General features: G+C 44.2%; 1 protein-coding gene and 1 pseudogene across 1 annotated transcript in view; both read left to right on the top strand.

The window, feature by feature from the left end:
• CACNG1 (calcium voltage-gated channel auxiliary subunit gamma 1) overlaps nucleotides 1–26,944 on the top strand; it is a 35,957-nt gene extending 9,013 nt beyond the window's left edge. The window contains exons 2-4 of the mRNA XM_066618368.1: nucleotides 15,107–15,181; nucleotides 24,202–24,339; nucleotides 26,718–26,944. Coding sequence (XP_066474465.1) covers nucleotides 15,107–15,181; nucleotides 24,202–24,339; nucleotides 26,718–26,944 — 440 coding nt within the window. The remainder of the gene's footprint in view (nucleotides 1–15,106; nucleotides 15,182–24,201; nucleotides 24,340–26,717) is intronic.
• On the top strand, nucleotides 25,564–25,682 carry LOC136642284 (5S ribosomal RNA; annotated as a pseudogene).
• Nucleotides 26,945–27,614: the final 670 nt, after the last annotated feature.

Raw genomic sequence — 27,614 nt, 5'->3', positions numbered from 1 at the left:
AGTAACCCCATGGAGAAGGCCCTATGCCTTGTGGTCACCAATATGGTAATGACCTCTGGAGGCAAACCAGTTTGTAAGGAAGGGGTGATTCCTGAGATGTCTTGGTCTCAAATTGTCAAGAACTTTAAAGGTCAAAACCAGCTCCTTCAATTATGCCCAGAAATGAACTGGCAGCTAATGCAGCTACAGGAACCGTGGTCTGATAGGGTCAAACTGCCAAGCCCCCCAAGACCACAAAGGTCACCACATTCTGCACTCATTACAGTTTCCAAACAGTATCCAGGAACAGCCCCACTTAAAGTACATTACAGTAGTCAAGCCATGACAAAATTGAGGTTGTCTGCAACTGTAATTCATGTAACTGTAGTGAGGTCCAGTCAAGTCATGTACAGCTGCAGCTGGCACATTGGCTGTAGCTGGACAAAGGTCCCCCAGGCACTGCCTGATAATTATGACCTGATAATTTAGGAGTGCAAAGAATTAGAATCCCCTAGCTGCAAACCTGCTCCTTAACCTTTCTGTCATTGTGGGACTAAGGATGAAATACATAGCATTCCCCAGTGTGGTTCTGGGTTTAATCACACCCAGGCCTGCTTAGCTTAACAAGGTGGCTGCATCATGTGTCCTCAGACCAAGCCCTGGGACCAGGGGTCAGAATCGTTCTGCAGAATATGTGCAAGCCCTTGAGGTCACCTAAAAAGAGTATTCCAGACTGTAGTTCATGCTGTAGTGCAGCGATTTTAAACCACTGTGCCGCAAACAGTCCACCAGTGTGCCATGGAAGTTTGGGGGAAGGTCATTTATTAGTAGGACCATTGGGAGATGTGAGCCCCCCACCAGCATGGTGTGACTTGTCAATTATCAAAAAAAAACTGATGGTGTGCCCTGAAAACCTGACCACCTTGTCAGTGTGCCAGGAGATAAAGGTTGAAAATCACTGCTGTAGCAAATGTGTATGTATTTCTCTCAGGATCTGTATGCCCTGAAAGTATTTCAGATTAGCTCAATGGGGAGATCAGTAGACTTTCTAGTGGCTGATGTGAGCGCCAGAGTAACCAAATCATTGCCAATTCTAAGGCCTCATTGTGCACCAGCCTAGACACTGATGACACAAACAGAAGCTGCACGTGGGAAATATTCCCCAATACTGAAGAGTTTGGAAACACACCAATATTGCAGACCCTCGTGTAAACACCAAAGCCCTGATTTGAATCATGGCTAAATACATGTTGAAACAGATGGCAAAGTAGCAACTAGGTACTAAAAGGATACGCACAACTGAGCCAGATTAATGCTGAGGAATCATAAACTGTCTTCCAGCACCTGAATATACACAATACAAAATAAGATTTATTCCTTTCAGCCTCCAAGGATCTGGGTAAACGTGTTGAGCCAGCTCTGGACTTACTTTAGCCATGCAACCATAGAGAATATTCTAGGCAGCAATGAATGGCAATGGCATAAAGAAAGTTCCCATCCATTGCAAAATACATTCCCTACTTGGAGTGTAACATGACAAGGGTTTTTAAAATCATTTTTAGCACTGGTAGAGATTGAATATCTTAATTCTGATGAGCAATAAGGGATTCTGTTCAGGAAGATATTCCCAAGTGCAGTGAGTCACATTGAAAGTACCTTCATAATGAAAGCAAGTTTACAGCATGACTATTATTCTACACCAATCACTCAGTAAGTCATTGTGGAGGATTGTTCATCCATTTCTCCAGAGTTACTTAGAATGCTTAATAATTTTGCCAACTCTCATGATGCAAAAGAACCTGCCCTAGTCTTAAACTGTGTATGTTTATGGTTTAAGCCAGGGGTGGGCAAACATTTTGGCAGGAGGGCCACATCATCTCTCTGATACTGTGATGGGGGCCAGGGAGAAAAGGAATTAGTTTCATTTCAAATGTGAATAAATTTACATAAATGAATACATTAGAGACAGAATTTATATGAATGAATGAATTTTACTGAGCTTATTTATAAACTATGATACAGGCATGTACGTAGAACCACATGAGAACTATGAACTGTTTGCCACACATCGCTTGCACAGTGAAAACATACAGACCAAGCCAGAACACATGGAGACATCCAGTAAGTTGTTCAGAGGCAATGAGGAGGGGGGTTAAAATAATGCTCAGGGAAAAGCAGAAAACACATGGAGGCTATAAAAGGCCTTTGTCTAACTTGGTCTGCAGTTCACATCTGGCAGTCGCGACCAACAGTTGTGGGCCAGCATGGACTCCAACAGTCTCCAATGGGCCAGAGGCTCATTGGAGACTGGGGGCTCTCAATGGGCCTGACTGGGTGCCCCCAAGGGTTTGCCCACCCCTAGTTTAAGCCATGTTGTCTTCAGGTTTATGCTTAAGAAGAGTCTTTTTCCCAGTTTCTAGTAGATGATAATTGTCTTGACTGGTCAGATGAGGAAGCTGCAGTCTCATGTAAGGTATATATTATACCAAAAGCTTTGTAAAGTAAACAAATGAATTAAAAAAACCTGGGATATCATACTCTTTCCCAGATCAATTTTGTGACCAATAAAGCTGGGAAAAGATCACAATCAATTGGCAGTAGACTGCAAAGGTAAGTGGGGCATGTGGTGCATCCTGCAGTTGGGGGGGCAGTCACAGAGGCCTCCTCAAGCTAAGGCAATGTTTGTTCCCTTACCTCAAAGTTGCATTACCCTTATGTCAGCGCTGGAAAGTGGGTTAGGATTGCAACCTTTGTCTCTTATACTGCCCCTTGTACTTTACCCACATTCTTACCATATTTTAGGATGCAAGTTTTTTGGCTTAGTGTGAAAGGGACTCTTGCTCACACAAGTAAGGCTGCAATCCTATGCACACTTCCTGAGACTAAGCCCCACTGAAGACAATGGGACTTATGACCCAATCCTAAGTCCCTCAGCGCCAGCCCTCTGCCAGCCCTGAGTGTCTCAAATGTGCTATGAGTCACGCCCCGACACTCAGTGCCAGGTCAGCACTGGTGCCGGCTTGGCACCAGTACACGCTGAACCAGCACAGTTCAGAGCCCCCCCCCACACACCACCCGGACCAAAGGATGAGCTCCTGGTGGCAGAAACGTGAGTTGGGGCAGGGGGAGGCATTCCAGAGCAGGGCAGGGGAAAGTGGGGCAGGGAGAAGCAACAGGACAGGGGAGGGGTGGGACAGGCAGAGCTCTGCTTCCGGCCCGACATGGGGCCTCTCAACTCTGCGCTGGCTAAATAGCCAGCGCAGACTTGAGTAGCCCCATTGCAGAGCCTACTCCCTTTCCTGGGGGAAGATGACGGCTTCCTAGCGCACTCAGGATACAGCGGTTGCCCTTTTGGCACCGCTCCTCTGCGCAGTACATGATTAGGCTGTTATTTCTGAGTATACAAGCATAGGATTGCGCTCTAAGAAGGGTGCTTTCACCTGCGTTAGTCATGAACACATTGGAGCTGAACAAAAATATCAAGAGTGTTTGCCCTCCACCTTTGATTGCCCATTGCTGTTCACAAGATGTCTTTATATTAAGGCATGCAAATTCCAAGCCTGCTTTGCCAACATTATGCTACCCACATACTGTACAAATAAACTACCAGTAATTAAGCACAGAAAATAAAGCAACGTGCTAAAAATTTGCACTGTGTCTAACCAATAAGTATTGTGCTCACCTCATCATTAATAATACCTATATATGAAAATGTTTTCTTGCATCTTAGGTTTTCTGTGTTATCCTATATTGTAGCAATTTGATTATAGTGTTTCAGATGTTATTTATTCACAATAAACCAGTTGATGGAGCATGTCTGATGCAAAATGCTTGAGGGGGTTTCTGCTTAGTGAGTCTGCAACTGCCGCTCTCCCTTCCTGCCGTCCCCTCCTCTCATGCAGTCACAAGGTGAGCTGCCCTTACCTTCTCAGACTCCTGAAGGGGTGCAATGCTGTGTCCATCTAGGGCAGGGGTCGGCAACCTTAAACATTCAAAGAGCCATTTGGACCCGTTTTCCGGAGAAAAGAAAACCTCAGGAGCCACAAAACCCTTTTGACATCTAAAATGAAGATAACACTGCATATATAGTTTTTTTTGCCTTTATGCTATGTATAAAAAAACTATAGTGTGTTGCATTTTTGAAATGAATGAACTGCTACAGAGAAAACAATTTGTAACATATTTTAATGTTACAAGATCACCATAATCTTAAATTTAGAATTACATATAAAAAACAAAAGAGCTAAAATAAAATACATTTAAATTAAATACTAATTTATTTTCCCAGGGCCTGCCCTAGCCAATTTGGTGCTATAGGCAAGACTTGGGCTGGTGCCCTCCCTAGCAGAAAATCCTGACCAACAGTAAATAGTCATCTTTGTGTCTTTTCCACAGTAATGTAAAAGAGGTACAATGAAATACAAAATCTAATGACTAGTATTTTTCAATACAATAAAGAGATTTATAGTTATTACTCCCCCTTGTATGTCCCAATTTATAATGCATTCCCCTCTTGTATATGCAACTTTTATAATGCGCTCCCCTCTTACAGGTCCCATTTTTATAATGTAGCCCCTTCTTGTAGGTCCCTTGTAGGTGCTAGGGCACCTTCCTTATGAGGAAAGGCTACGTTTGGACCTCTTCAGCCTAGAAAAGAGGCGCCTGAGGGGGGACATGATTGAGACATACAAAATTATGCAGGGGATGGACAGAGTGGATAGAGAGATGCTCTTTACACTCTCACATAACACCAGAACCAGGGGACATCCTCTGCCTGTCTCCTCAGAAGTCAGTCCCAGTAGAGTCAACAGGGCTTCCTCACAGGGAAGTGTGGACAGGAGTGCAGCTTGAGAGCAGCTCCTGTCCCTGTCTCCTCAGAAGTCAGTCCCAGCAGAGTCAACGGGGCTTCCTTCTGGGGAAGTGTGGACAGGAGTGCAGCTTGAGAGCGGCTCCTCTCCCTGTCTACTCAGAAGTCAGCCCCAGTAGAGTCAACGGGGCTTCCTCCCGGGGTGTGGACAGGAGTGCAGCTTGAGAGCGGCTCCTGTCCCTGTCTCCTCAGAAGTCAGCCCCAGAAGAGTCAACGGGGCTTCCTCCCAGGGAAGTGTGGACAGGAGTGCAGCTTGAGAGCGGCTCCTCTCCCTGTCTACTCAGAAGTCAGCCCCAGTAGAGTCAACGGAGCTTCCTCCCAGGGAAGTGTGGACAGGAGTGCAGCTCACCTCGCTCCTTCCTGCCCATCGCCTCAGCAGCGCTGCTTCTCCGACCAGCCTCGCCTCTTCCGTACAGCCCCCTGCCCACTGTAGGGTGAAGGAAGGAAGAGCACAGTGAAGAGGTGCCTGGCTGCCCCCCGCACCTGCTCGCAGTGGGGTGCGGAGAGCAGGTCCAGGAGAGCGCCGCTGCCCCTCCCTGCCTGCCGAGGTAGGAGCTGCTGTGCGCGTGGGGGGCGCTTTGCAGGGAAGGAGCTTGCAGGGAAGGAGCTGCAGCTTTGCAGGGAGGAGCGGCACCCTGGCCCCGCACTCATCAGCAGCCAGCGCCCGCAGCACATCGCGCCGGAGTGAGGCGCCCTTGGGGCTGGGCGGCGGCCAAGGGGAAGGCGCCCCGCTTCCAGCCCCCACTGGGGAGCCGCATCAGAGGACTGAAAGAGCCGCATGCGGCTCCAAAAACATAGGTTGCTGACCCCAGATCTAGGGGTTCTAAGCACGGGGGTGGAGATTAGACCTTCATGTACTAAAATTGCCCAGCTAGAGTCTGGAGAAAGGTAGTCAAGGTCAGTGGGGGGGGGGGAGCATTCACACATGTCTTTTGATGCAGAGTTAGCAACTCTGAATTCAGTACCGCTTAAACCTGCAAGTAAGAAATCCTGGGCTGATATAAACTGAAACTAATAAGTATGTATTGGCTGCGAATTTTATGCATTTTTGTAGTTGGCGTAAATTGAATAAAACAAGGCAGTACCATCTCATCAACTGTTATATTGCCCTTTGTACAAGGAGATAGGATGTAAATCCCCCTATGACATGTTGTAAGAAAGTGTTACTTGTCCAGCTCAGAAAAAAAATGAATTTCTTTAAACGAATAGTGACAGAAATGTTGTTGAGGCAATTGCCTCCTTTGCCTTCATGGCAGCAAATTGCAAAGTACATTTTGAGCTGTCTGTGGGCTAGATTCGTATCATGAGTGATTCCTTTCTGCTTTGAATTTGTTTCTGAAATATTATCCCATTTTGTTATGGCCACAGCCTGAACAAACAAGACTGCTGCTGCTGTATTTCAAGAAACAGAACACAATCTCCACCAGTCATATTAACATACAACTTCCCTCCCCCATGCCTTATGTATTGAAAACTCCAAAAGGACAATCCCCCAAACATTTTGAGCACTAATCCACTGCAAATTAACAGAATGCCGCCAGCTATCCCTGTCTGCTTATCTGCAGAATTGCCCTGGCAGACGCTTCATGTATTCTCTAGCCTGCCTGATGAAGGTGGTGCTCTTGGCATGCACAATCACATTCATTCCCTCGCTCTTTCTGATTCTTAAAGAGGGACTATCCTTTTTCATAAAGGAATGACATGCATTTATTGAAAACCGCTCTGTTATCCATTCTTAAATCAAAAGCAAAAGGATATTTCCAACTACATTGACACAACATACAATTCTGGCTATTCTGTATGAACTGAAGAACTCTGCCTCATTTCTGAACTGTCCAAGTCAACCCCACCTAAAACTCAACAAGTTCTATTTTGCATCATAGTGCTGTTCGCAAACCACAAAAGTTATTAATTGTCATGTGCCCTTGGTTTTCTCTGTAATTGCAATGGTTGCATCAATCTGTCCTCAGTAGGAGCCATATGCTCTCCATGGTTGGGAACATTTCTTTACTTAGAAATTTTTTATCCCATCTTGAGCAATAGTCAGGCTGCTCAAAGCAGCATACAAAGTTAAACAAAATACCATGCGGTATAATACAAGGTGAAAATGAAAAATACCATGATTAAAAAGCACAGTGCAGTAGAAACACAAACCCAAAAGCAGCAGTAACAATAAAACATTTTCTAAAACTACACAGGCCACTGTGTTTTGCACTAGCTGCAGTTCCCAGGCAGTCTTCAAGGGTAGCCCTCGCATAGTGTTGGTTTTCTCAATGTCACCAAGGCCACCACCATGGTTAGGTCCGATCAACTCAAGTACGGCCACAGCTGGGCCACCAGTCTAAGTTGGACAAAAGTGCACCCCACCACCACTGCCACCTGCTAATCAAGGAGTAGCCAGGAATCCCGGACACCCAAGCTGCAATCCTGCTCTTGCAGAGGTTTCCCACTCAGAACAGGTCGATAGTCCAGCACAAAGTTGTGGATCTCCAAGCCAAGAGGACCTCTGTTTTGTATGGGTTCAATTTCAGTATGTCAGCCTACATCCAGACCCTCACTGCCTCCAAACAGTGTTCCAGGGTTTCAACTGCTTCCCCAGCATTACATAGTAAAGAAAGGTAGAGCTGGGTGTAGTCTACATACTGACAACACCCAACTCCCAACATCCAATTGTTTGGGAAGTGATTTGAAAGAAGAAAGGGAGTAGTTTAATGAATAGAGCAAGGTAAGCTACAAGGCCAAGCCAAATGTTGCCCATTAGTCATCCATGGCAGGCAGGACCACTAGTAGCATAGTAAACCCCCTGTTTTTGATGCCTGCCTGACTGCCTGCCTGGAACTGCAAGAATGGGGGAAGGGTGATCAATCAACTGGTTGGTCGTCATGTATAGCGATTGGGGTTTCATTTGGCTTGATGGGTGACATTGTGCTGTTCTAAAGCAAAGTATCACTCACAGAACCTTTCAGACAATGAGAACAAACATGAACTTTTCATGTGGTTCTTTGTGACACGTGGTAAAAAAATCAACAATTCACTCCACTCAAAACTTCATTGTGGCACTGGTGGAGCCGCACTGCTGTTGCACTTAATATCTGAAATCCTGAGTGTATCTATGACAGGATCCAGTTTCACTAACTAGCACACAAGGGTTAGATGCCAAGTATGAGTCAAACAGGGCTTGTGCTAAAGAAACATCCACAGTACAAACTTGCAACATGCATCAAATATAAAGTTGCAGTGGTAGGTGTATCACCCAGTTTTCCTGTTCAGTAAAGTTATTAAGGGAACACAGGCCTCATCCTGGATGAAATCTGGTAAGTCTGCCTTGGCAAAAAAAAGAACAGGTTTGGGTCAGGGTCAACTTAAAGCAATGCCACACAATGCCAGCCAAGTCCAATGAACACATGTGTAGACAGGCCAAAGCACAGACACACATGTCATGGTTAGTCTTGAGGCCTAGTCCATAGAGAAAATGTTCCCAAACTCACTGGTAGACAGGATCTCTGCAAGTCTGTGCAGGGAAGCAGGGTGACGGCAGCAACAGCACTTCCAGAATTGTGTCACCACCACCACCACCACTGCAAAAAAGCATCATTTTTTACACTTGCCAGGGGTCACTATTGCCCTCCAGAGGGTGCAGGGGGCTCACAGACTCAACTGTGAGCCTACCCACAACTCAGGACAGCTCCAAAATGCACAACCTTTGGTAAGTGTAAAAAACTACCCTTTTTGAAGCGAAAGCCAGAACCTGGAAGCACAGTCACCACCATCACAATGTCACCACTCCCCTTAAGGAGCTTTTTCTCCAAAGCCAAGGCATCACAATACCCCAGTTCGGGGACATGCCATAGAGCAGCCATTTTCAACCACTGTGCCGTGGCGCACTGGTGTGCCATGAATGGTCCCCAAGTGTGCCGTGGGAATTTGGGAGAGGGTCATTTATCAATAGGACCATTAGGGGATGTGAGCCCCCATTGACAACACAGTGTGCCTTGTCAATTGTCAAAAAGCTGATGGTGTGCCTTGCCAGTGTGCAGCGAGATGAAAAAGATTGAAAGTCACTGCCATAGAGGATCCCCCAGAGCTAGAGTTACTGCCATAGAATTCCAGCAAAAATGGTGGAAATTAGTAGGGCTGCTGAGATCTGGCATTGGGACCCCCTTCCTAAATTCTCCTACAAACCAGATGTCACAACATATTTAAAACAAGTTTTTAATTGACAGTTTTAAGGTAGCATGAGCAAGATTGAAACTAAATGAAAACATCAGAATGGGATAATTTCCTTACTTTGAGTAGTACTTTTCTTCTACTGCTTTTCTTCTACTTCAGAGAAGTCCTCTTCATTTGCTTTTTCTTCTTCTAACAATGCATGGGCATCCAAGGACAGGCTTTCACTATCTTGCCTCATTACTATGTAATGATTTTGAAACAAAGCCCAGGTGAAATAAACTTGCCAAGCCCTTTTTTCATTTTTTTTTCTCTTCTATGCTCCAGACTTATATTTGTACTCCATACTGTTAATTTCACCTTCATACAATGCCAAAACACATGTAAACTTGATTTACAGGCCCCTCTGCTAAGGCCTGGAAATTAGTGTCCTTTGAGGGCAAGGCAAACTTCTCTACTGTATTGCATTCTATTTTTGTATACTAGTTGGCAACCTTCAGTCTTGAAAGACTATGGTATAAGCCTACAGCACCTAGTATTCCCAGGCAGTCTCCCATCCAAGTACTAACCAGGCCTGACCCTGCTTAGCTTCTGAGATCAGACATGATTGGGCATCTGCAAGGTAACAGTTGCTGCCTGCTGTCCCCTTAAACACAACAGTGAAGTAGTGTACTGTCCCCTCCAATCTCCCAACTCAACACACAACTGAGGGCACAATCCTAGGCAGGTCTACTCAGAAGCAAGTCCTATTGTGTTCAATGGGACTTTCTCCCAGGAAAATGAAGATAGGATTGCAGCCAGTGTCTCCAGCCCCCTCACTTTAAGCTAGGAGAATCCTTACTGCAAGCCTACATTAACCCATTTTTGCCCAGCCCACAGGTGTACACATTTTATCCATGTTGTGTATATGCAATGTGGGGCAGAAATGTCTTAAGAGCCCTACTAGAAAACTGTCTAAAATATCAACAAACTAATTGATTGCCAACATCCGTGTAGACTGTGAATTCCACAGTCAGGGTTCCAACAGTTATCACATCTACAACATGAGCAAAGGGTCCTAGCTTTGTGGCTGGGCTGAAGCAGATTTTTCAAGAAGCATAACCTTCCTGTACCTTTAACAGTTGTGTAGAAAAGCAAATCCTTGCAGGCAGCATTTGTCATATCAGGGCAGGAACATGTTTCTCTACTAAATTTCCCTCTGATATACCACCATATATTGTACAGGCCCCCATCCAACACTATGGCAGGGGTGGCCAACTTTTCCACTTTAAGGCTCCTGGACCTTTAACAATTGTGTAGAGTAGGGGTGGGCAAATTTTCAACTTTAGGGATCCTGGACCTTTAACAATTGTATAGAAGAGGGAATTTCAGCAGGTGCAGCTTGTCATCTCACAGATTCCCTCTTCTAAAGCGGAAAGGTTGGTCACTACTACTCTACAGCTTTTCACCTGAAAAGGGACAAGAAAGGTCAAAGCATTTAATTCTGCAAATAGCAGCTTCACATTCAAAGGCTTGCCTCTTTGCCACTAAGAACAGCTTTGCCAGCTCCTCCTATTGGTATTGCAATACTCCTGTGAAAATTTTAGGAAAGTGTTTCCATTTGGTCTTGCTAAACTGCCAACACAGGCTAGGCACAGCCTCACAACTGTGCAGTGTGTTTATTAGCAAAGATCAGCACTTGCTTGAGTGGTCATCTTGTTTTACTGGCCTGCTTGCTTTCCCCACCCCCCACCCCCAAATTAAGCAGATGGCGTCCTTTCTGACACGACACTTAGCTTGAAGCCAGAAAAGTTTCACCTGCTAAATTTCTTTGGTCTCGGCTTCTGGCAAAAGTACAAGCTCAGGATGAGCAAAAGAGGCTATAGGCTTTGAGATATTGTTATAGGGCAGCAACTTGTCAATTTACTTTAATATGCTTTTTTATCACCATAGAGGGCACCATCTTGCCTGGTATAGAAGGGTCATGGGGCATTTCTGCCTAAGTGCAGAAGCAGTAAAAATGGTAGTAATTCTACTCACATGCTGGAAATGTAAGATATCACCTTAGGCTCCTTGTTAAAGAAAGATATTTTTTCAAATATTTACCTGGTTGTTTATAAAGGAAAATCAGTCAAGTGTTTTCGGTTAGCCAGATCCATGGGCCCTTTATGCAGTATCCATCCAGATTAGGGCTACCATCTCTTACCTTGGAAACCAGAGGTAGCCCCATTACATCTCCAGTTCAAGAAATATTAAAGACAGCCTCAGGTCCTCATATCTATTCTGTCTGTGGTCCTACTGTCAATCCGTCTCCCTGGTGCAGTGAGCAGGCGTCCAGGTGTGCTACCCAGCAGGTTAGGGACAAGGGCAGATGGCAGGACCATGGTGTGGGGTAAGGGATGCATAGAGGAGGCTTTCTATCCAACAAAAGATTTAAAGGGCAATGCCCAGTATCTGGGATAGAGCTGGAAATCCTAATCCAAATTCTTAGTATGCAATCATTTGATACTTTCCTGTCAAACTTGCCAAGGAAAAGACCCTAAATAAGAGCTCCATGTAGAAATCCCGTATCTCTCCTAGTGTGTGCCTAGCTCTTCCTCCATCTTACACATACAGTGCATAAAATGTATTGTAGCTCTTTTCCCCTGTATTTACATAACTTCCTCTGCTTGTCCAAGACTGAAATTCAGTGATCCCTAGGCTACATCCTTCTTGAATTATCAGCTGACTCTCAGCATTACCTTCAGGCTAAATGTCCCATAAATGCTTGGAATATTACTCACCAGTATTTAAACTGTTTGCAGTTAACTACAGCTTATTAAATCTGCTTAAAATCTCTTCACTACTTAAATGTCATACCAATGTATTAATTATACAATTAAAACGGTTGCGAGAGTACACAGTAGATAATGTTGAGGCTGCATAAGAAATGCAAGTTTATCCTGGGGAAGTAACAAAGACAAATTTATGATTTTAGTAAATACACTGCCTGATCCAAAGACATTTTTTTAAAATTTATGGCAATGCCATCTGGGCTGGATAACCTTTCTTATTAAAAAAAAAATCAGTTTTAACTTGTGATGAAAATGTTGATCATAATAATTGATTAATATTTCCTATCCTATTACATATTGAGATAGGTATGATAGTTAAGTTTGCATAGAAAATATCTGTAGTCCTTTTGGGATGTTCATTGAAGAGACAAGCCTGGTGAGGGAGTACCATTTTCAGCAAAAGACTTTCTCCCAATCTACATGCATTTATTAGAACATGCGGAGAGAAACCGTTTTGTATTATGTGGAAATGCATCCCCTTAATATGAATATAAAATTGTATAATCTCCTGTCACTCAAATTTAAAAAAATCTTTATTCATTTTAAAATTCCCATACTGCCTTTCCTCTAATAATTCACAACATGGTTTGCAGTAAGCAGTCATTCTCAACTTTTTTTTTTAACTATGGTTCCTTAGGAGCTCTTCTCAGGTTCCAGGGTGCCCCCCCCCATCAAACTAGGATACAACACAAACAGGTAAACATAAAATCATTGATTATTGAACGTCAAGAAAACTTGAACATTTGGACATACCAGGGCTCCTTGGGGGCCATATGGCTCTCATTGAGAATGGCTGGTCTAGAGTACAAAAAAAGACCCTTGCTCCATAAAAGGATGAACCAGCTCTCATCAACCTTTTCTGTAAATTAATGTCTATCTAAATTACTACTATTTAAATAAACATACTGACCATCTTCCCTTGATCTTAGATAAAACACCCACCAAGCAACCACTCTTGGGGTCAAGATCTTCTAAAGAACCTGCTGGTTCACTCCTATTGTGTCCATCCCCAGTACAACATGAACAGAAGCTATAAATTCCAGGACACAGGGGAATAAAGCAACAGTAGAAGGCCCATTATCTGAAGCTCAGGTACCTGATGTTCCTTATTATCCAAATTGAGTATGAGTCATTCAGTTTGCCCCATGCAATGCAAATAAGCACGATTGCGAATAACTTTTCTGCCAAACCTTGCATTCTTGTGATATTTTAATGCTTTCACACCAAACCTTCTCCTGTGATTGTATCAAATGCCACTTTTCAAGCAAAGACCCACTTACACTTTTGCAACAGTTCTACATTAAACTATGATTTTAATAACGCTGGCAGGGAAATAGTGGCATTGGACATAAAATAAACAGAACCCAATTTCCACTGTATTTCCTGCGAGGTTAGCTACCAAACAGCTAAGTGTATTTGAGGAAAATAGCATTTTGATGCACAGGAGTAAAAAATAACTTCTGCAACTGTTGACACCAATAAGAAAGAATTAATACACCTCTACTTTCCTATTAACTGTACTGAAAAGCTTGAACAAGTCATTGTCACCCTCAGCTTTCCTATCCATAGAAACAAAATACTGTATGTCATAAGGTTGTTTTGAGAATGCATGAAATTCATAGTGATAGAAGACTGCTCTTTAAAATGTGATCTCATATTATATAATTCTTCATCATAGCCTATGCTGGGCTGCTTATATTCTGCAATTTGGGATCTACCCAAGATCTCAGAGATGTCTGCATAGGATTTTTGCTGTTCCAAGCAATGTTGTTTTCTGGAGTAGGGATGGTTTAATTTGCTCAAGGCCAAGCATGTGTTATCATCATCGTAAGCAGCAGCATATTTGGTTGGATGCAGACATGTGATTGCATATGTTCAAGAGACTTTTCCTCCTTCCTTCTCTTCACAGCAGCCCCTGGGCCACGAAAAAGCCATTACTAAGAGTTGGAATGACAAGAGATGTGGCCCAGTGGGCAGTAAGAGGCAGAGAGAATCCCCAGAAAGCAGACTTAAGCTCTCTTAAGTGGAGAACCAGTTGCGAATGATGCTTGTGCCCAGTTTTCAGGGATTTCCCCTGCTCCCTGCAGCTCACTGTGCCACATGTCACATTGTTCCTTAGCATTGGGAAGGGGGCTTGGCTACAGTAGGGAGGAGGGCATATATTGCACACAAATCCAGATCCGACCCATTATTAAATTATCTTTATACCTTGGCTTAAGCCATTGCTCAATACTGTTACAGTATTCAATACAGTACTCAATACAGTCACATTTTTTTCTGAGGCATTGTGGCCTTGAACAAAAGACACAAAGTTAACTGAGATCAATAACTGGAGTCCAGGAAATGTTCTATAGTTGCTTGCCATGTTTCATGGGTGCAAGGACATATTGCCTTCTGTTAAATTCACAGCATCTAGAATCTCAGGTAGAATCGCTGAGAAAGACCTCTATCTGAGATGTTAGAGAGTTGTTGACAATCATCATAGGACAGCAGGTAGATAGCTGGATGAGTCATTAATTTACTCCTTAACTTTAAAAAGTGTCCCTTGAGAAGAACAAATCAGTATTTAAAAACTGTCTTTAGCTCCTCATGAAATAGTGAAAACAGAGTTCCGCAGAATCAAAGTGATTTCAGCTTGAAATCAGATTAATAAGTAGAATGGGCTACCTAAACCAGGGGTGTCAAACAGAAGGCTCATGGGCTGAATGTGGCCCACAAAAGCTCTTTATAAAGCCCATGTGATAATTGGGCTTTCCCAGTGCTGCCCTTTCAGCAGCACTGCTTCTGCTGAGGCTCTGGAGAGAGAAATGGAAGGAGGCCTCAGAAGGCAAGGAACATTACAGGGGAAGGGGGAAACCAAGAGGGGTGAGAGAGGGAGATGCTGTCAAGGCACTGGGAAAGACCAATTATCAGGCAGGCCTCCCTTTCAGCAGCGCAGCTTCTGCCAAGGTTTCACTTCACAGAGCACCTGAGCTGCGAATTGATGCCTCAGCAGAAGCAGCGCAGCTGAAAGGGTGGGTCACATGATAATTGTGCCCTCCCATATCTTGAAAATATGATAAACATTTGCATATTTTCTTTTCTAGCATTTGCAACTAATGAGTTCCTATGTGAGACCGAAGTGCTTATTTCTGGCCATCATCTCCTTAATTCATTAATGTGTCATTTCCTGCTTAATGATGTCACTTCCAGCCCTCAGCAGGCACCATGAATGCTAATCAGTTTGATGCTCTTGACTTAAATCATACCCTTATCCATGTTTTCTTCTGTTTCCCTTCAGAACTCAATTGTTCATATTTCACACACTTTACCCCAGGAGAGAGCTCAGAGATATTTGAAGTAACAACACAAAGAGGTAAGAAAAACATTGTAAGAAGGAAATCATTTTGTTGTCACAGTTTTGCATACAGGAATGCAACTAATACTATGAAAGTGTTATTCAACACACTTGGACATTGCTCCCAACCATGTGGGGAAGCCAAAACGGAGGGTTCCCTGGGCTACAATTGGGTATTTTTGAGAAAAGAAATGAAGGTCTGCCTAACATGTCTTAGAACAGATGTATGTATATTAGAGCCACAGAACTGAGCAGTTTTATAGTTAAGATGTATTGCGAATGCATCCACATACACCCAAGGTTGAGATGAGTTGTCATACGTGTTTGGTATTTTATTGCGCAACTATCCTATATCCCTGTATCAATTTATTCCTGTATCCCACAGGAATGTCTTGGGGGTGTTACACTGTTCTCAGAACACAATCAAACTCACATCATCAGAGAACCAACAAGTAGAGAAGTGGGACCAGTAAAATGAATTTGTGTGTGTGTACATACAGTGTGAATACACACACACTGCTTTTTTGTAAAAAAAAAAAAAAAGGTGCAGAAACTCACAACTTGTTAATCTTTTTTTATTTATTTATTTATTTATTTATTTATTTATTTATTTATTTATTTTTAAACCATTTTTTATTGGAGAAATAAAATATTTTTATGTGCTTCCCCCCTAAAGATGAACTTACTTCTGAGTAGACATGCATAGGATTGGGCTGTCAATCTCCACATCCTCTTCCCCCTAGCTACTTTTTCTACACATGGGGAAAAATACTGTACAGGTGCACTTGTAGCGTGTAGTATGTAGTGTGGCACTACTTCGAGGAGAGGAAGCAGTGAATGGATTCCGGAAAATGGCTTACGTGAGTTCCATGTAGTAAAATTACTCTAAGCAACTGTGGGAGTAAGAACAAAAAAGGAATTCTTACATGAGAGGGGTCCTTAGGTGCACATAGAAACAGCTACATTTGCAAACAAGCGATTAAATATCGTTTAATTCAGGTATCAGAATACTCTGTGTCTTTGGGAAGGCACTTGGCATGCAATTGTATTTTCTCTGCTGCCCTGAGCAGCTGCTGTGCATTGCTGGAGAGGAGCTGCAAACGCTGGTTGGCGGAGGGCATGCTTGTGGGGGAAGGATGAGGAGGATCTCTGGCAAGGCTGGACAGCACGTTGTACACATGTGGACTCCCTTTTCACCTGCCCTTAGCATGTGAAAACGGGTGCAGATATATATCTCTGCCAGGATTAAGAGCCCAATCCTAGGTATGTCTACTGTGAAGTAAGTGTCGTTCTAGTCAATGGAGCTTACTGCCAGGAAAGTGCCTAGGATTGCAGCCTAAGAGCCCAATCCTATGCATGTCTACTCAGAAGTCCACTTTAGTGAATGGGGCTTACTGTGGATAGGATGGCAGCCTCAGGGCCCAATCCTGTGCCTGTCTACTCAGAAGTCAGTCCCATTAGAGTCAATGGGGCTTCCTCCCAGGAAAGTGTGGACAGGATTGCAGCCTCAGAGCCAAAGCCTATGGCTGTCTCCTCAGAAGTCAGTCCCATTAGAGACAGTGGGGCTTCCTCCCAGGAAAGTGTGGACAGGACTGCAACCTCAGAGCCAAAGCCTATGGCTGTCTCCTCAGCAGTCAGTCCCATTAGAGGCAGTGGGGCTTCCTCCCAGGAAAGTGTGGACAGGACTGCAGCCTCAGAGCCCCTCCTGTGCCTGTCTCCTCAGAAGTTAGTCCCATTAGAGTCAACGGAACTCACTGCGCCCTCACACTTGTCAACCAGAGTTGCCTGGTGCAGGAGGAAGCCTGCCTGGGAAAGGATGGGGTGGGGGAGAAGAGGAGCCCTATGGGGGGTTTGTGCTGGGCTGGGATGGGCGGGGGAGGCTGGGGGGACCCTTGTTCAGTGGCTGCGCTTTTGAGGGGAGGGAGGGAGGGAGGCGCTGGACTGGGAGGCGGAACTGAGTGCTGCGGCTGCTTGTTGCGGGGGAAGCCCATCAAAAAGATGCATAAAATGGTGCCGGAACGCTGTTCCGTTGTGTTCCATTAGAAAAAAGCCCTGTGTGTGTGTGTGTGTGTGTGTGTGTATATGATTTGTTGATTTGTTTATATAAACAAATAATCATGAATCCTATATGCTGAATACTGAAATCATTCAAAGACTTCCCAAAGTATGTAGGTAGAACCTTTCCTAGCCACCTTGTTACCTGTTACTTGCTGCATTTATCCAAAATACAGTTTTTAGGTTGTGTGAACCCTTCAGAAACATCCTAATGAAAGTGAGACACATTGTTATAATCCAATATAAACTGCTGAGAAAAAAAGATGGGTGTCACTTGCCCCATAAAAGAGCTTGATATAGAAACCATAAAGATGCTTGAAGCTGGCTGACTCCTGGTGTAACTGCACCCGAGAATGTGTCAATTGCCTCATAATGAGTACAGAGGGGAAGAATTTGTTTGTGTGGGGGAATTATTTGAAGTGCATGGAGTGCTTAATCTTTCCCGTGACACCAGTTCTCCTCTCAAATTGTTTCGCTGCCATTTTAAGTCTGTTTTCCCCAAGAAAGACAGGAAATAAGGTAGATGGAGGAAAAAAGCAGCCCTAGTTGAGAGGAGCAACTGCAGGGGAGGTTTGCAGGACACTAGAACGGTTAAGCGCTCCTCCTCCCACCAGATCACCCCTCAATCCCCTGCTTCATGATAGATTAGTACAGTGTTCTTCAACCTTGGGATCTGGACCCCAATGAGGTTGCAAAGCCTCACTTGTGCAGTCGTGACAACTTACAGGAACAAAATAGTTGAAGACCGCTGGATTAGAGCACCACCAGGTAAGGGGGAAGGCATCTGGTGTACTCCGTCAGGGACCAGGAGATTGTGCTCCAGTCCTGCTCAGGTTCTTAGCAATTGTGCTAAAATAGCTTTCACTAGTGCCAGGCTTCATGGCAACTTTTTCTGTGCTCTCTAATAATAATATTTGGTTACAGTGAACAGTGCTAGAAGGGTGTAACAGCCGCTGGGAGTGGGCAGCGACAGGGTCAGGGAGTGGGCGGATATGTTTCTGGGAGTCTCATATTCATTTATTGGGATTGAAGACCAATGCATTAGCAAATATGTATTTGAGAAATTTCATTTGCCAATTTAAAGGTTAGTTTTCCGGATTTTAGTTTTGTACACAGGTTGGAATCATACATACTGCCCAATTCTGAACAGTGTGCACCGGCTTACTGCTGGCACGCACTGTCACAAACGTGCTGTAGGCTTTGCTCCACTGGATCCAGAGCCTCTGCCAACTTTTTAGGCCGGCAGAGAATTGAGCAGCCAAATTGTGGGGCTACTCAGTTTACCTGGGGGAAGGGCACAAAAGTCCCTTTCTCCCAAGGAGCCAGTGGCGGCTGCCCAGGGTGTGCAGGATGCTATTTTTGGCACTGCTGCAGCCTTGCGCCCTGGGCAGCTCAGGATTGAGCTGTTAATGTCTGATTTAAATGGGAAAATCTACAAATGTTTCATTTCAGATTTATTTTCTTTTTTAGTACTCAGAGTGAATACATCTCAGCTTTGCAACTAGCACAGAAGTATTTGAACAGTTTAGGGTTCAAGTCATGCTCCCTATTTTGAAGAAAAGGTATCTTCTGTTTTACAGAAACTCTCATAGTCAGAGTGTCTTCAACTCTGAGTGCACCAAAATTTCAGGTTTCAGAGTGCTGTGAAAATTTCTAACCTTTTCAATATGTCCTTGAGTGAGTGATGGCAGAATTAGATATTTTTCTATCTTTAGAATCAAATCTCAGGCCATTAACTTATCTCTTACTGAGACCACCACACAGGACAGAGCAAGTCAAGTTGCACATGGAAAGAATGTTGAACATTGAGAAACCCACAGCTGCTGCTGCTGCTTTCTTCTTCTTCTTCTTCATGATTTTTATTTTTATTTTTATTATTATATACTACATTATTTTGTAAAAAGGTCACAAAGCAGTTTCAGTAGAAAGATAGACAAACAAAAGTTTCCCTGTCCCAAATGAGTTCATGGTCTAAAAACAATGCAGAAGAAACACCAGCAAACAGCCACTGGAAAAGATGTTGTTCTGTGGTGAATAGGAAGAATGCTTCATCTACTGAAACGCAACTGCGGAAAAAAGCCCATGAATAGAGAATTGGGGGGGGGGTGTAAGATGTGGGGGAGGATTCTGCACTCCTCGCCCACACAGCGCCTCTTGCTGTTGAAATTGAACCACCACCCCCTGTGTATATGATTCTTAAACACACTGAGCCGCCTTCATAAGAGAAGTGCAAATAAATATGGAAGAAATGGTAATAAGAAAACACAAGAAGATTTAATTGAAACACATTTGCCCTTTTGTTAAAATGTATGTACGTATATTGGAGCCAATTAACATAAAATAACTTTCAGGGCTTCTCTAGAAGAACAATTGTGGGAGAGGGAAGCAGAAGGGAACGTACTGCAACAGTTTAAAAAACCATGGAAGGCAAATATCAGTCATGGCAATCAGTCCTGCATGGCTGCACATGTTAAATATTAAACATATCTGCAAAGTAATGCAATATGTAAAGAAAACTCCAAATGCTTCCAATTAGCATATTCCTTTCTCCCCAGCCTGACCTTGGATTATTTCCTTGGCTGCAAGCGGGATATTCTCTACACTTGGTTCAACTTCATTGGTCAGATCACCCATGTGAAGTATTTATTCCCCTGGTCTTGAAAAAGCAGATTTCTTGACAATGCTCTGAGCGCTTACGTTGAAGGGCAGAAGCAGATTATGATGCCCCTCCTCTCAAATGCCATCTTTTGAAAGTACTTGGCTTCTGATTTCTCAGGGGGAAAGGCACTGTCTGTCATGATATGTGAGCACAAGCGAAAAAGAGGAGGGTCAGGGCAGTGACATTCTACCTGCATCTCCAGCACGGCTGTCAAGAGTGAGCTCCTTCCAGGAGAGTGACCAGAACCTAATTGTGCCCACGCACCCTTGCCACTGCCTCCCACTGCTTGGCCACCTCTTCAGACCAGTCTGGGAAGGAGGATGCTGGAACTGGAAGAGAAATCCTTCAGCATCCCCCACACCTCCTTCTTTGGAAGAAATAGTCAGGAAGCAGAAGAGGAAGAATATGGAGGCAGCAGAGGAGGGAGAAGGTTAGGGGTACAGGTCCAACCTTGTTATACACGGATTTTTTATACATGGATTTGACTCAACATGAATGGCCACTGCAAATGAGAAGGAATATGCTGATCCCTGGAGAAGGGGAAAAGGCATCCCTTTAAAATCACAGTTTAAAAAGCTGCTTTTCTTACTGTTGTAGAGCAACAGTCATGCAAGTGATCATTCCATTGTCCAGCTGAGCCAGGCAAAGGCAAGCGGTCCTTTGCATTTCTAATTACTGACTGCCTCTGTACAACAGTAAGAAAAGCTGTTTTTAAACCACAATTGCAAAGGTTTTTAATTTTTTAAAAATTACTTTTATTTAACACATTTTATGGTATCAGCAGGAAGTCCCAGAATCAAACCCCTGCAATTGCTGAGGCATGGCCTTATTACATTAGGAACAATAGAGGGGCAAGAAACCTGGAAGTGAGTCTTTAAATCTATTTTTACACTGTTTTTTTATCCACTGATTTTTTTATCCACTAGGGGTTCTGGAACGGAACCCTATCGGATAATAAGACACACAGCCCAATCCTGAGCTACCCAGAGCGCCCAAGCTCGGCGGCACCGAAAAGGGCTGCTGCCGAAACCTGTGCCTCCCACACTACCGCAGGAGACTCCTCGGGAGACAGGGATGTTTGTCCCCTTCCCCCGAGTAAGGTATGCAGCCCCGCAATGGGGCTACTCACTTTACTGCCAACCAAAAGGTTGGTGGTAGAGTAAAAGCGCTTGTGTAGGGCGCGCAGCCCTGCACAAGCGCCCTGGATCCTGCGGAGCTTGGCTCTGTGGATCCTCCTCCCACCTGCCCCCGGGCATGCCTCCCACCTGCCCCCGCCGGCCTCCCCCCTCCCTGGAACTCCTCCCCCACTCCCCCGTCCATGCCCTGCCTCCCGTTCCACAGCCCGGTGGTCCAGGAGACCACTGAGCCGCGGAACTTGGGTCACCACCTGGCGCTAGTCCAGCACTGGCCGGCGCTGGGCTAGCACTGGTGGGAGCCTGGTGGTAAGCCCCGCAAACGTGCCTTATGGCACGTTTGTGACTGTGGCTGGCTGCACGGAGGCATGCCGCCGACCACAGGATTGGGCTCACAATCTATAATTGGCACCCATGTGTGAAAAAGGAAGTGCTTTAAAGCAAGGAGTTGGACAATGTGGACATGGCTTCAGGGGCTGGTCTGGTTTTGCCCAGGCCTGGATGTCATGAAGATTAGGGGCTGCCTTATATGGAGGCATAACATTGATCCACTTAACAGTGTACTATCTACATGAGTGGCAGCAACTCTCCAAGGAATCAGGCCAATGTCCCTGTTATGCAAGATCCTTTTTAAATGGAGATACACTTTTTGCTCTTTATGCGCATCTAATTCTCTTCCGAAAACAGCCCTTGTAGTAAAAAAATCTGAACAAGTACAGTTATTACATTAATTTCAATGGGAAAAATTCTAACTCATTCCAGTCTTTCCAACCTCACCAAAAATCACCCTAAATGCCTAATAGCATGAGGAAAAAGTTTTATGACAAAGTAAAATAGAATAAGTATTACTGAATAACAGCATCAATACAAACGACAATAGAAAATGTTCGAGTGTACCATAATGAAGTTTAGTGCTACAAGCTTTAGTTGCAAATATGAGTAACTCTCTTACGGTTTACCTGTTTTCTACTTTTCCAATGATTTTTTTCATCTTCTTCAGTTCTTTAGGACCCCTATTCACAGTAATTTGTAGAAACACAGTACAAAAACTGACACACTGTAAAAGGGAGCTTGTAATACTTGCGCCTGGAAAGCATGGAAACACACAACACACCTCTTTCCCAGCTGTTCTTGGTCCTCTGGGGGTCCTGAAGATAAAGCCCGCAGGAGCACACCCGAGAAAGGGGTGTTTCTGGGCCTCTGTCCTACTCAGGAGAAAAACCTAAAATTCAGTCTGAACTTCTGGAACCCCTTCTTGTGCTCTACCCTGAACCACAGACCAACCCAGTGTAATTTTGTAATTTGTAGTCATCCACTAGCATAGCAGTTAGTAAGAAATCTTACAACATTTACTATAGTACTATATGAGATCTAGCTTATCTTTAAGTCACTTGCATTCCACAAAATCTGTGTTGTGAAAATTAGGATGCAATCCTAGAATGTACTTGGGCTGACACAAGTCCCTTGCGCCAGCCTGGGAGTGTCACAAAAGTGCCGTAAAGCACTCATTGTGGAGATAGGCCAGTGCACACCTGTGCATTGACTTCTCTGTGTTGCTGCAGGCCCCAGGGAGAGAGTGAGTTGCATCGGCTCAGCTTAGCTGACACAGAGATCTGGGGGAGGGTGGGGAGGAGGTGGGAGGAAAGCATTTTGGGGTGGGGGAGGACAGGCGGGTGGGCAGGACCATGGACGGGTGGGTGGGAAGTGGGAGGCGGAGCCAGTACCCAGCGGTTATGCTGGATCCTAAACCTGTTCCTCGGTGGCCCAGGGCTATCCTGGACTACTCTGATCTGCATCACCTTGTCAGGTGGTACAGATCTGAGTAGGCCCATTGGGGCTGCTGCAGCATGACACGGGGTAAGGGGAAATGTTTCCCCTTGCCTGAGGCTGCACCACTTTTGGCCCCAAACATTAGGATGTATTCTTCATTTTACAGTGGGTTCTCCCAGAGGCATTGCTAGAATTTGTGTCAACTGGTGCAAGAGGTCAGGCTCATTGCGTCACCCCCACAATGGACCTCCTCTCATACCAGACCATAAAGAATAAATTACAATATCATTTGCACAACCTAAATGTAGTGGCAACACTAGGATTGGTGTCATTCCCATTAACTTTATTTTATTTAAATATATGACAGTATAGCCCACCCAACCAATCAGTAACCAACAAAAAACCAGTGGCCAACCTGATGACACACAACTAAACAGGAGTTCTAGTATTCATTCTGATACATGGAAATGAGAGCTGACTCATACTTTTTGGTTCCCTGCTGTGTCATAACATCACCTTATTGGCTCTTGGAACAATTAGTCCCCTCGGTCAGTTTTGAGTTAAGAAAATCCACTTTTTGTTACATAAACCAGCTGTTTTTTCATTCTAGTTCTTTGGCTATAACTTTTGACAAAACAGAGATATTTCAACATGATGTGTTTCATTGTATTCTGCATGAAATTACATACCAAATAATATATAACATGATGGTATTATTCAAAAATACCAGGATATTAACAATTTTGGCCAGTAATGGTGTTGTTGCCCGAGTGTGTTACTTAGTGTTACCCATACCCTTCACACCTCCTTAGCAACGTCCAAGGGTTCAGAACCCATGGATTTGACCCAATGTAGGTTCTATTCCTGCATCCGGAAGGGCAACAGAGGACTTCTAGACTCAACCAGAAGTGCCTTCCGGATGCAACCAGAGGTGTTCTGAGACGCAGAGAGGTCCTGCACAACCTCCTAATACCTCAGAAGTCCTCACAGAGGCCTCTGAGAGGCACTTCTGGTTTGCCAAGAAACTGGAAGTGCCTCTCAGAGGCCTTCTGAGGTCTGGGGAGGTCTCACTCAACCACCCTCTGCCTCGAAACACCTCCAGACACAATCAGAAGGTCCGGGAACAGATCCCTTGCAGATACCAAGGCTCAACATGTATATGCCCCTAATAAGATTTGACCTGCCTGCTAAAGGCATTGCTATACTAATTCACTCTAAGCACTAAGTGCTACTATATGACAGAGGACTCTGGCTGTCTGCAATACTTCTTTCTTTCTTTTTTAAGTTATACTTTTCTGTTACAGCGGAAGGTGGTAAGTAAATATATGTATTTTTAATTGAATATTGCAGTGCCACCAAGGCTGGAACTGTTGTTGCTAGAGATTCATCCCTCTTTCCCCTTTCTGTGTTTGTCTTGCCAGAATACAGCATTTCGGCAGCGGCCATTGCCATCTTCAGTGTTGGTTTTTCCATCATTGGAACTATTTGTGTTCTCTTATCCTTCAGGAAAAAGATGGATTATCTTCTGAAACCAGCTTCAATGTTTTACACCTTTTCAGGTAGAACGTGGCATGAGGGTTACAGGTTATGTCTAATTGTTTAAACCAATTGAAGAAAGGCAGAAAAATAGATGTGCTTGAAGACTACATTACAGTACTGTTCAAAAAAAAACACAAAGGAGAAAAAACACACAAGAGAAAACGAACAAGAAGAAACGATGATTCAAGGAGAATCATGCAAGCAAGGCCATCCTCCCCCATTATAAGAGAAATGTCACATATTTGGCTCTGTTGTCAAAGTTGCTCTATTAGTTTTGCAAGTTTTGGGAGTTCTACTGTTTCAGGTCTTTTCAGGATGTCCTGCAGTTGATCGTTTTGGTCTTTTGAAGTTATCAGCAAACTAGCTGTTGCCCCAAAGCCTATCATGTCTTTGTCTGTATCTGTGTCTGACATGAGAGATCTGAGGGGCAACTCACAACCACCATAGGTTAGACAGAGGGATAATTACCATGACCATCTCCCAAGTTTCATGGCATAAAGTACATCAGCTAAAGAGATGCTGTGAGTAGTGGTGAAAAGCCAGCAGATGCACCAAGGAATTGATAGGTTATTGAGCTGGAGTCCTCCCATACAGCAATCTCTCATATCCCAGCAACAGATCAAGTAGACTTCCTGCTGAAGTGACCATATTGAAAGGCAGATGGGAGTCATGCACCTTTAAGAGTTGTATAGGAGCAGTGGCATAGCTAGGTCATTTGACACCTGGTGCCCATAAATTTTTGCTACCCCCCCATATGACAAAATTAATCTGTCAGCAGGCAAGGACACCCACCAGAAAGGGGAATGAAATCAGGTGCCAGTCGGAATGGTAAGCCAGGTCTACCCAGCAGGTAGCTCTGGCGTCCAAGTCTGGGCAGGAGCCCAGGTCTACCTGCTTGGAAGAGGTGGCTCCAGATAGCAGTCAGGATTGGAGCCAGGTCTACCCACCCAGCAAGCCTTGGTCACAGAGGCCAAAGTTCAACCAGGAGCCCAGCTGGTTGAACTGGGCTCTGGAATTAAGATAGTGTTCATGTCCCTCTCCCAGTACAAACACTGGGTGTCACCCCCCAGGGTATCACCTTGCTAACACCTTATTGGTTCCATGCTGTGTCATAATAACATCTTGTTGGCTCTTTGAACAATCTGTCTCATTGGTCTCTTTTGAGTTAAGGAAATTATACTTGGTTACATAAGTTGCATTTTTGTTTTCTGGTTTTTTTTATCATAACTTTTGATAGAATGAGATATTTCACTCTGGTTACCCTGCACATGCCTGATCTTGTCTGATCTCAGAAGCTAAGCAGGGTCAGGCCTGGTTAGTACTTGGATGGGAGACCGCCTGGGAATACCAGGTGCTGTAGGCTTATACCATAGTCTTTTGAGACTGAAGGTTGCCAACCATTTGTTTCACTGCATTTTGCTGTAAATTACACATCGAATGGTATAGAACAGGATAGTATTATTCCTAACAACCATGTTTTTAGCAATTTTGGTCACCAGTGGTGTCACCCCCCTCCAGGTTGGTACCCGGGGTGGACCGCCCACTCTAGCTACACCACTGCATTGGAGAGTGGATTTCTGCAGATTCCACTTGTCTGCAGGGATGAGAAAAGCTGTGCTTGCTGAAATGTCTTCTGCATAGCTAGTAGAGATCTTGTGTCCAGAATTCCCTCTACATCCTGTCCTAAGATCCCAGCCATTTACCAATATTATCATTGTGAAATATTTGAACTAAGTCCATATCTATGTTTTCAGAAAGGTTGTATCCAAAATATTGTCTTGGACATCATCAAAGAATAGCTTCCATTGTAAAAAGTGACTTTTCAAAAATCTGTTCGGTCAACCCGTTCTGAAAAATTTCCTTCTGAAAAACATGAAGATTGCACTGTTTGTACAACATCAGTTAACCAATGGGTAGGCGGTGCGGTCTGGTGGTTTTGCTGAAGGCTGCCTGAAAAATGCTAAGCAGGATCAGTTTTGGTTGAAAATTGAATGGGAGACTGGAACCACTGGATTAGGGCAGGGGTCTCCAAACCTTTTGGCCAGAGGGCCACATGAAATATCTGGTGCCGTGCTGAGGCCTGGAAAAAAATTTTAAATATAAAATTTAAATAAATAAGAGATGGAACTTTGATGAATGAATAAATGAATGAGTGGGCTCATTCACTCAGCCTCTCCAGCCCTCAGAACACCGTCCAGATGCAATCAGAGCACAGCTCTGGTCATGTTCAGTCGAGTGGGCCAGAGGCTTTCAGGGGACAAGAGGCTGACCACGGGCTGGATAGAGGCTTGCTGCAGGCCGCATCTGGTCCCCGGGCCAGCATTCGGAGACCCCCTGGCTTAGGGCAATGACTATATATTTTGTTTAGCTGCTCAAATCTCTCTCTCTCTCTCTCTAGGCCTGTGCATTATCATCTCTGTGGAAGTCATGAGGCAGTCTGTTAAAAGGATGATTGACAGTGAAGAGACAGTCTGGATTGAATACTATTATTCATGGTCTTTTGCCTGTGCCTGTGCCTCCTTTGTCCTGCTCTTCATCTGTGGAGTTGCTCTTTTGCTCATCTCCTTGCCTCGCATGCCCCAAAACCCCTGGGAAACCTGTATGGATGCAGAGCCAGAGCACTAAGCCATCTCATATTGCCACTTAAGTCACATCATACCCTTCTGCCTCCCCCCACTAAGATCAGCTATATATAGATACGTTAACAGACCTGCAGAAGGCAGTGTCAGATGACAGAATCATCTTTGGGTAGTACCTGCTCATGGAATCAAGTGGGAGTGTAATATGGAGTGATTTTTTTTTAAGTGTTACCAGCTTTGGTCACATTTACAAATCACTGTGCTCTACAGCACTTCCAGTTTGTAACACAGCCCATTGAATGTAGTTGAGGAAGGGATTGTGAATGGAAGCCTGCAGTTATTCAAAGAAGCTCAAATCTTATATGGTGAATGTGGGAGTGAGAAGCAACAGACCTAAGCCGTAATCCTGGCAATTTGTAAACCATTTTTCTCTATCATTATCATTGGACGGAGACTTAATTCATGAACAACTGTAAATAATGCTACAAACAACTTGTAGAATGACATCCATACATTATATGACATCCAGCATTATAATTTAAAAGCAAAAAAACACTGTTCAGATGGAAAAGTCTTCCTAAGCAAATTACAAACATAAAGCTGTTTGATACCAACTCTTATGATTTTACTTAAAGTCTGTGTCCGTTTATAACTTAAGGTTCCACTAAAGGAAGTAATGAATGGAGAAATAACAAAGAACGCAAAACAATGGGCCA

Source organism: Tiliqua scincoides, chromosome 2 (genome assembly GCF_035046505.1).
Source record: "Tiliqua scincoides isolate rTilSci1 chromosome 2, rTilSci1.hap2, whole genome shotgun sequence".
In the NCBI taxonomy this organism is placed as follows: Eukaryota; Metazoa; Chordata; class Lepidosauria; order Squamata; family Scincidae; genus Tiliqua; species Tiliqua scincoides.
This window is presented reverse-complemented; position numbering and strand designations above follow the sequence as displayed.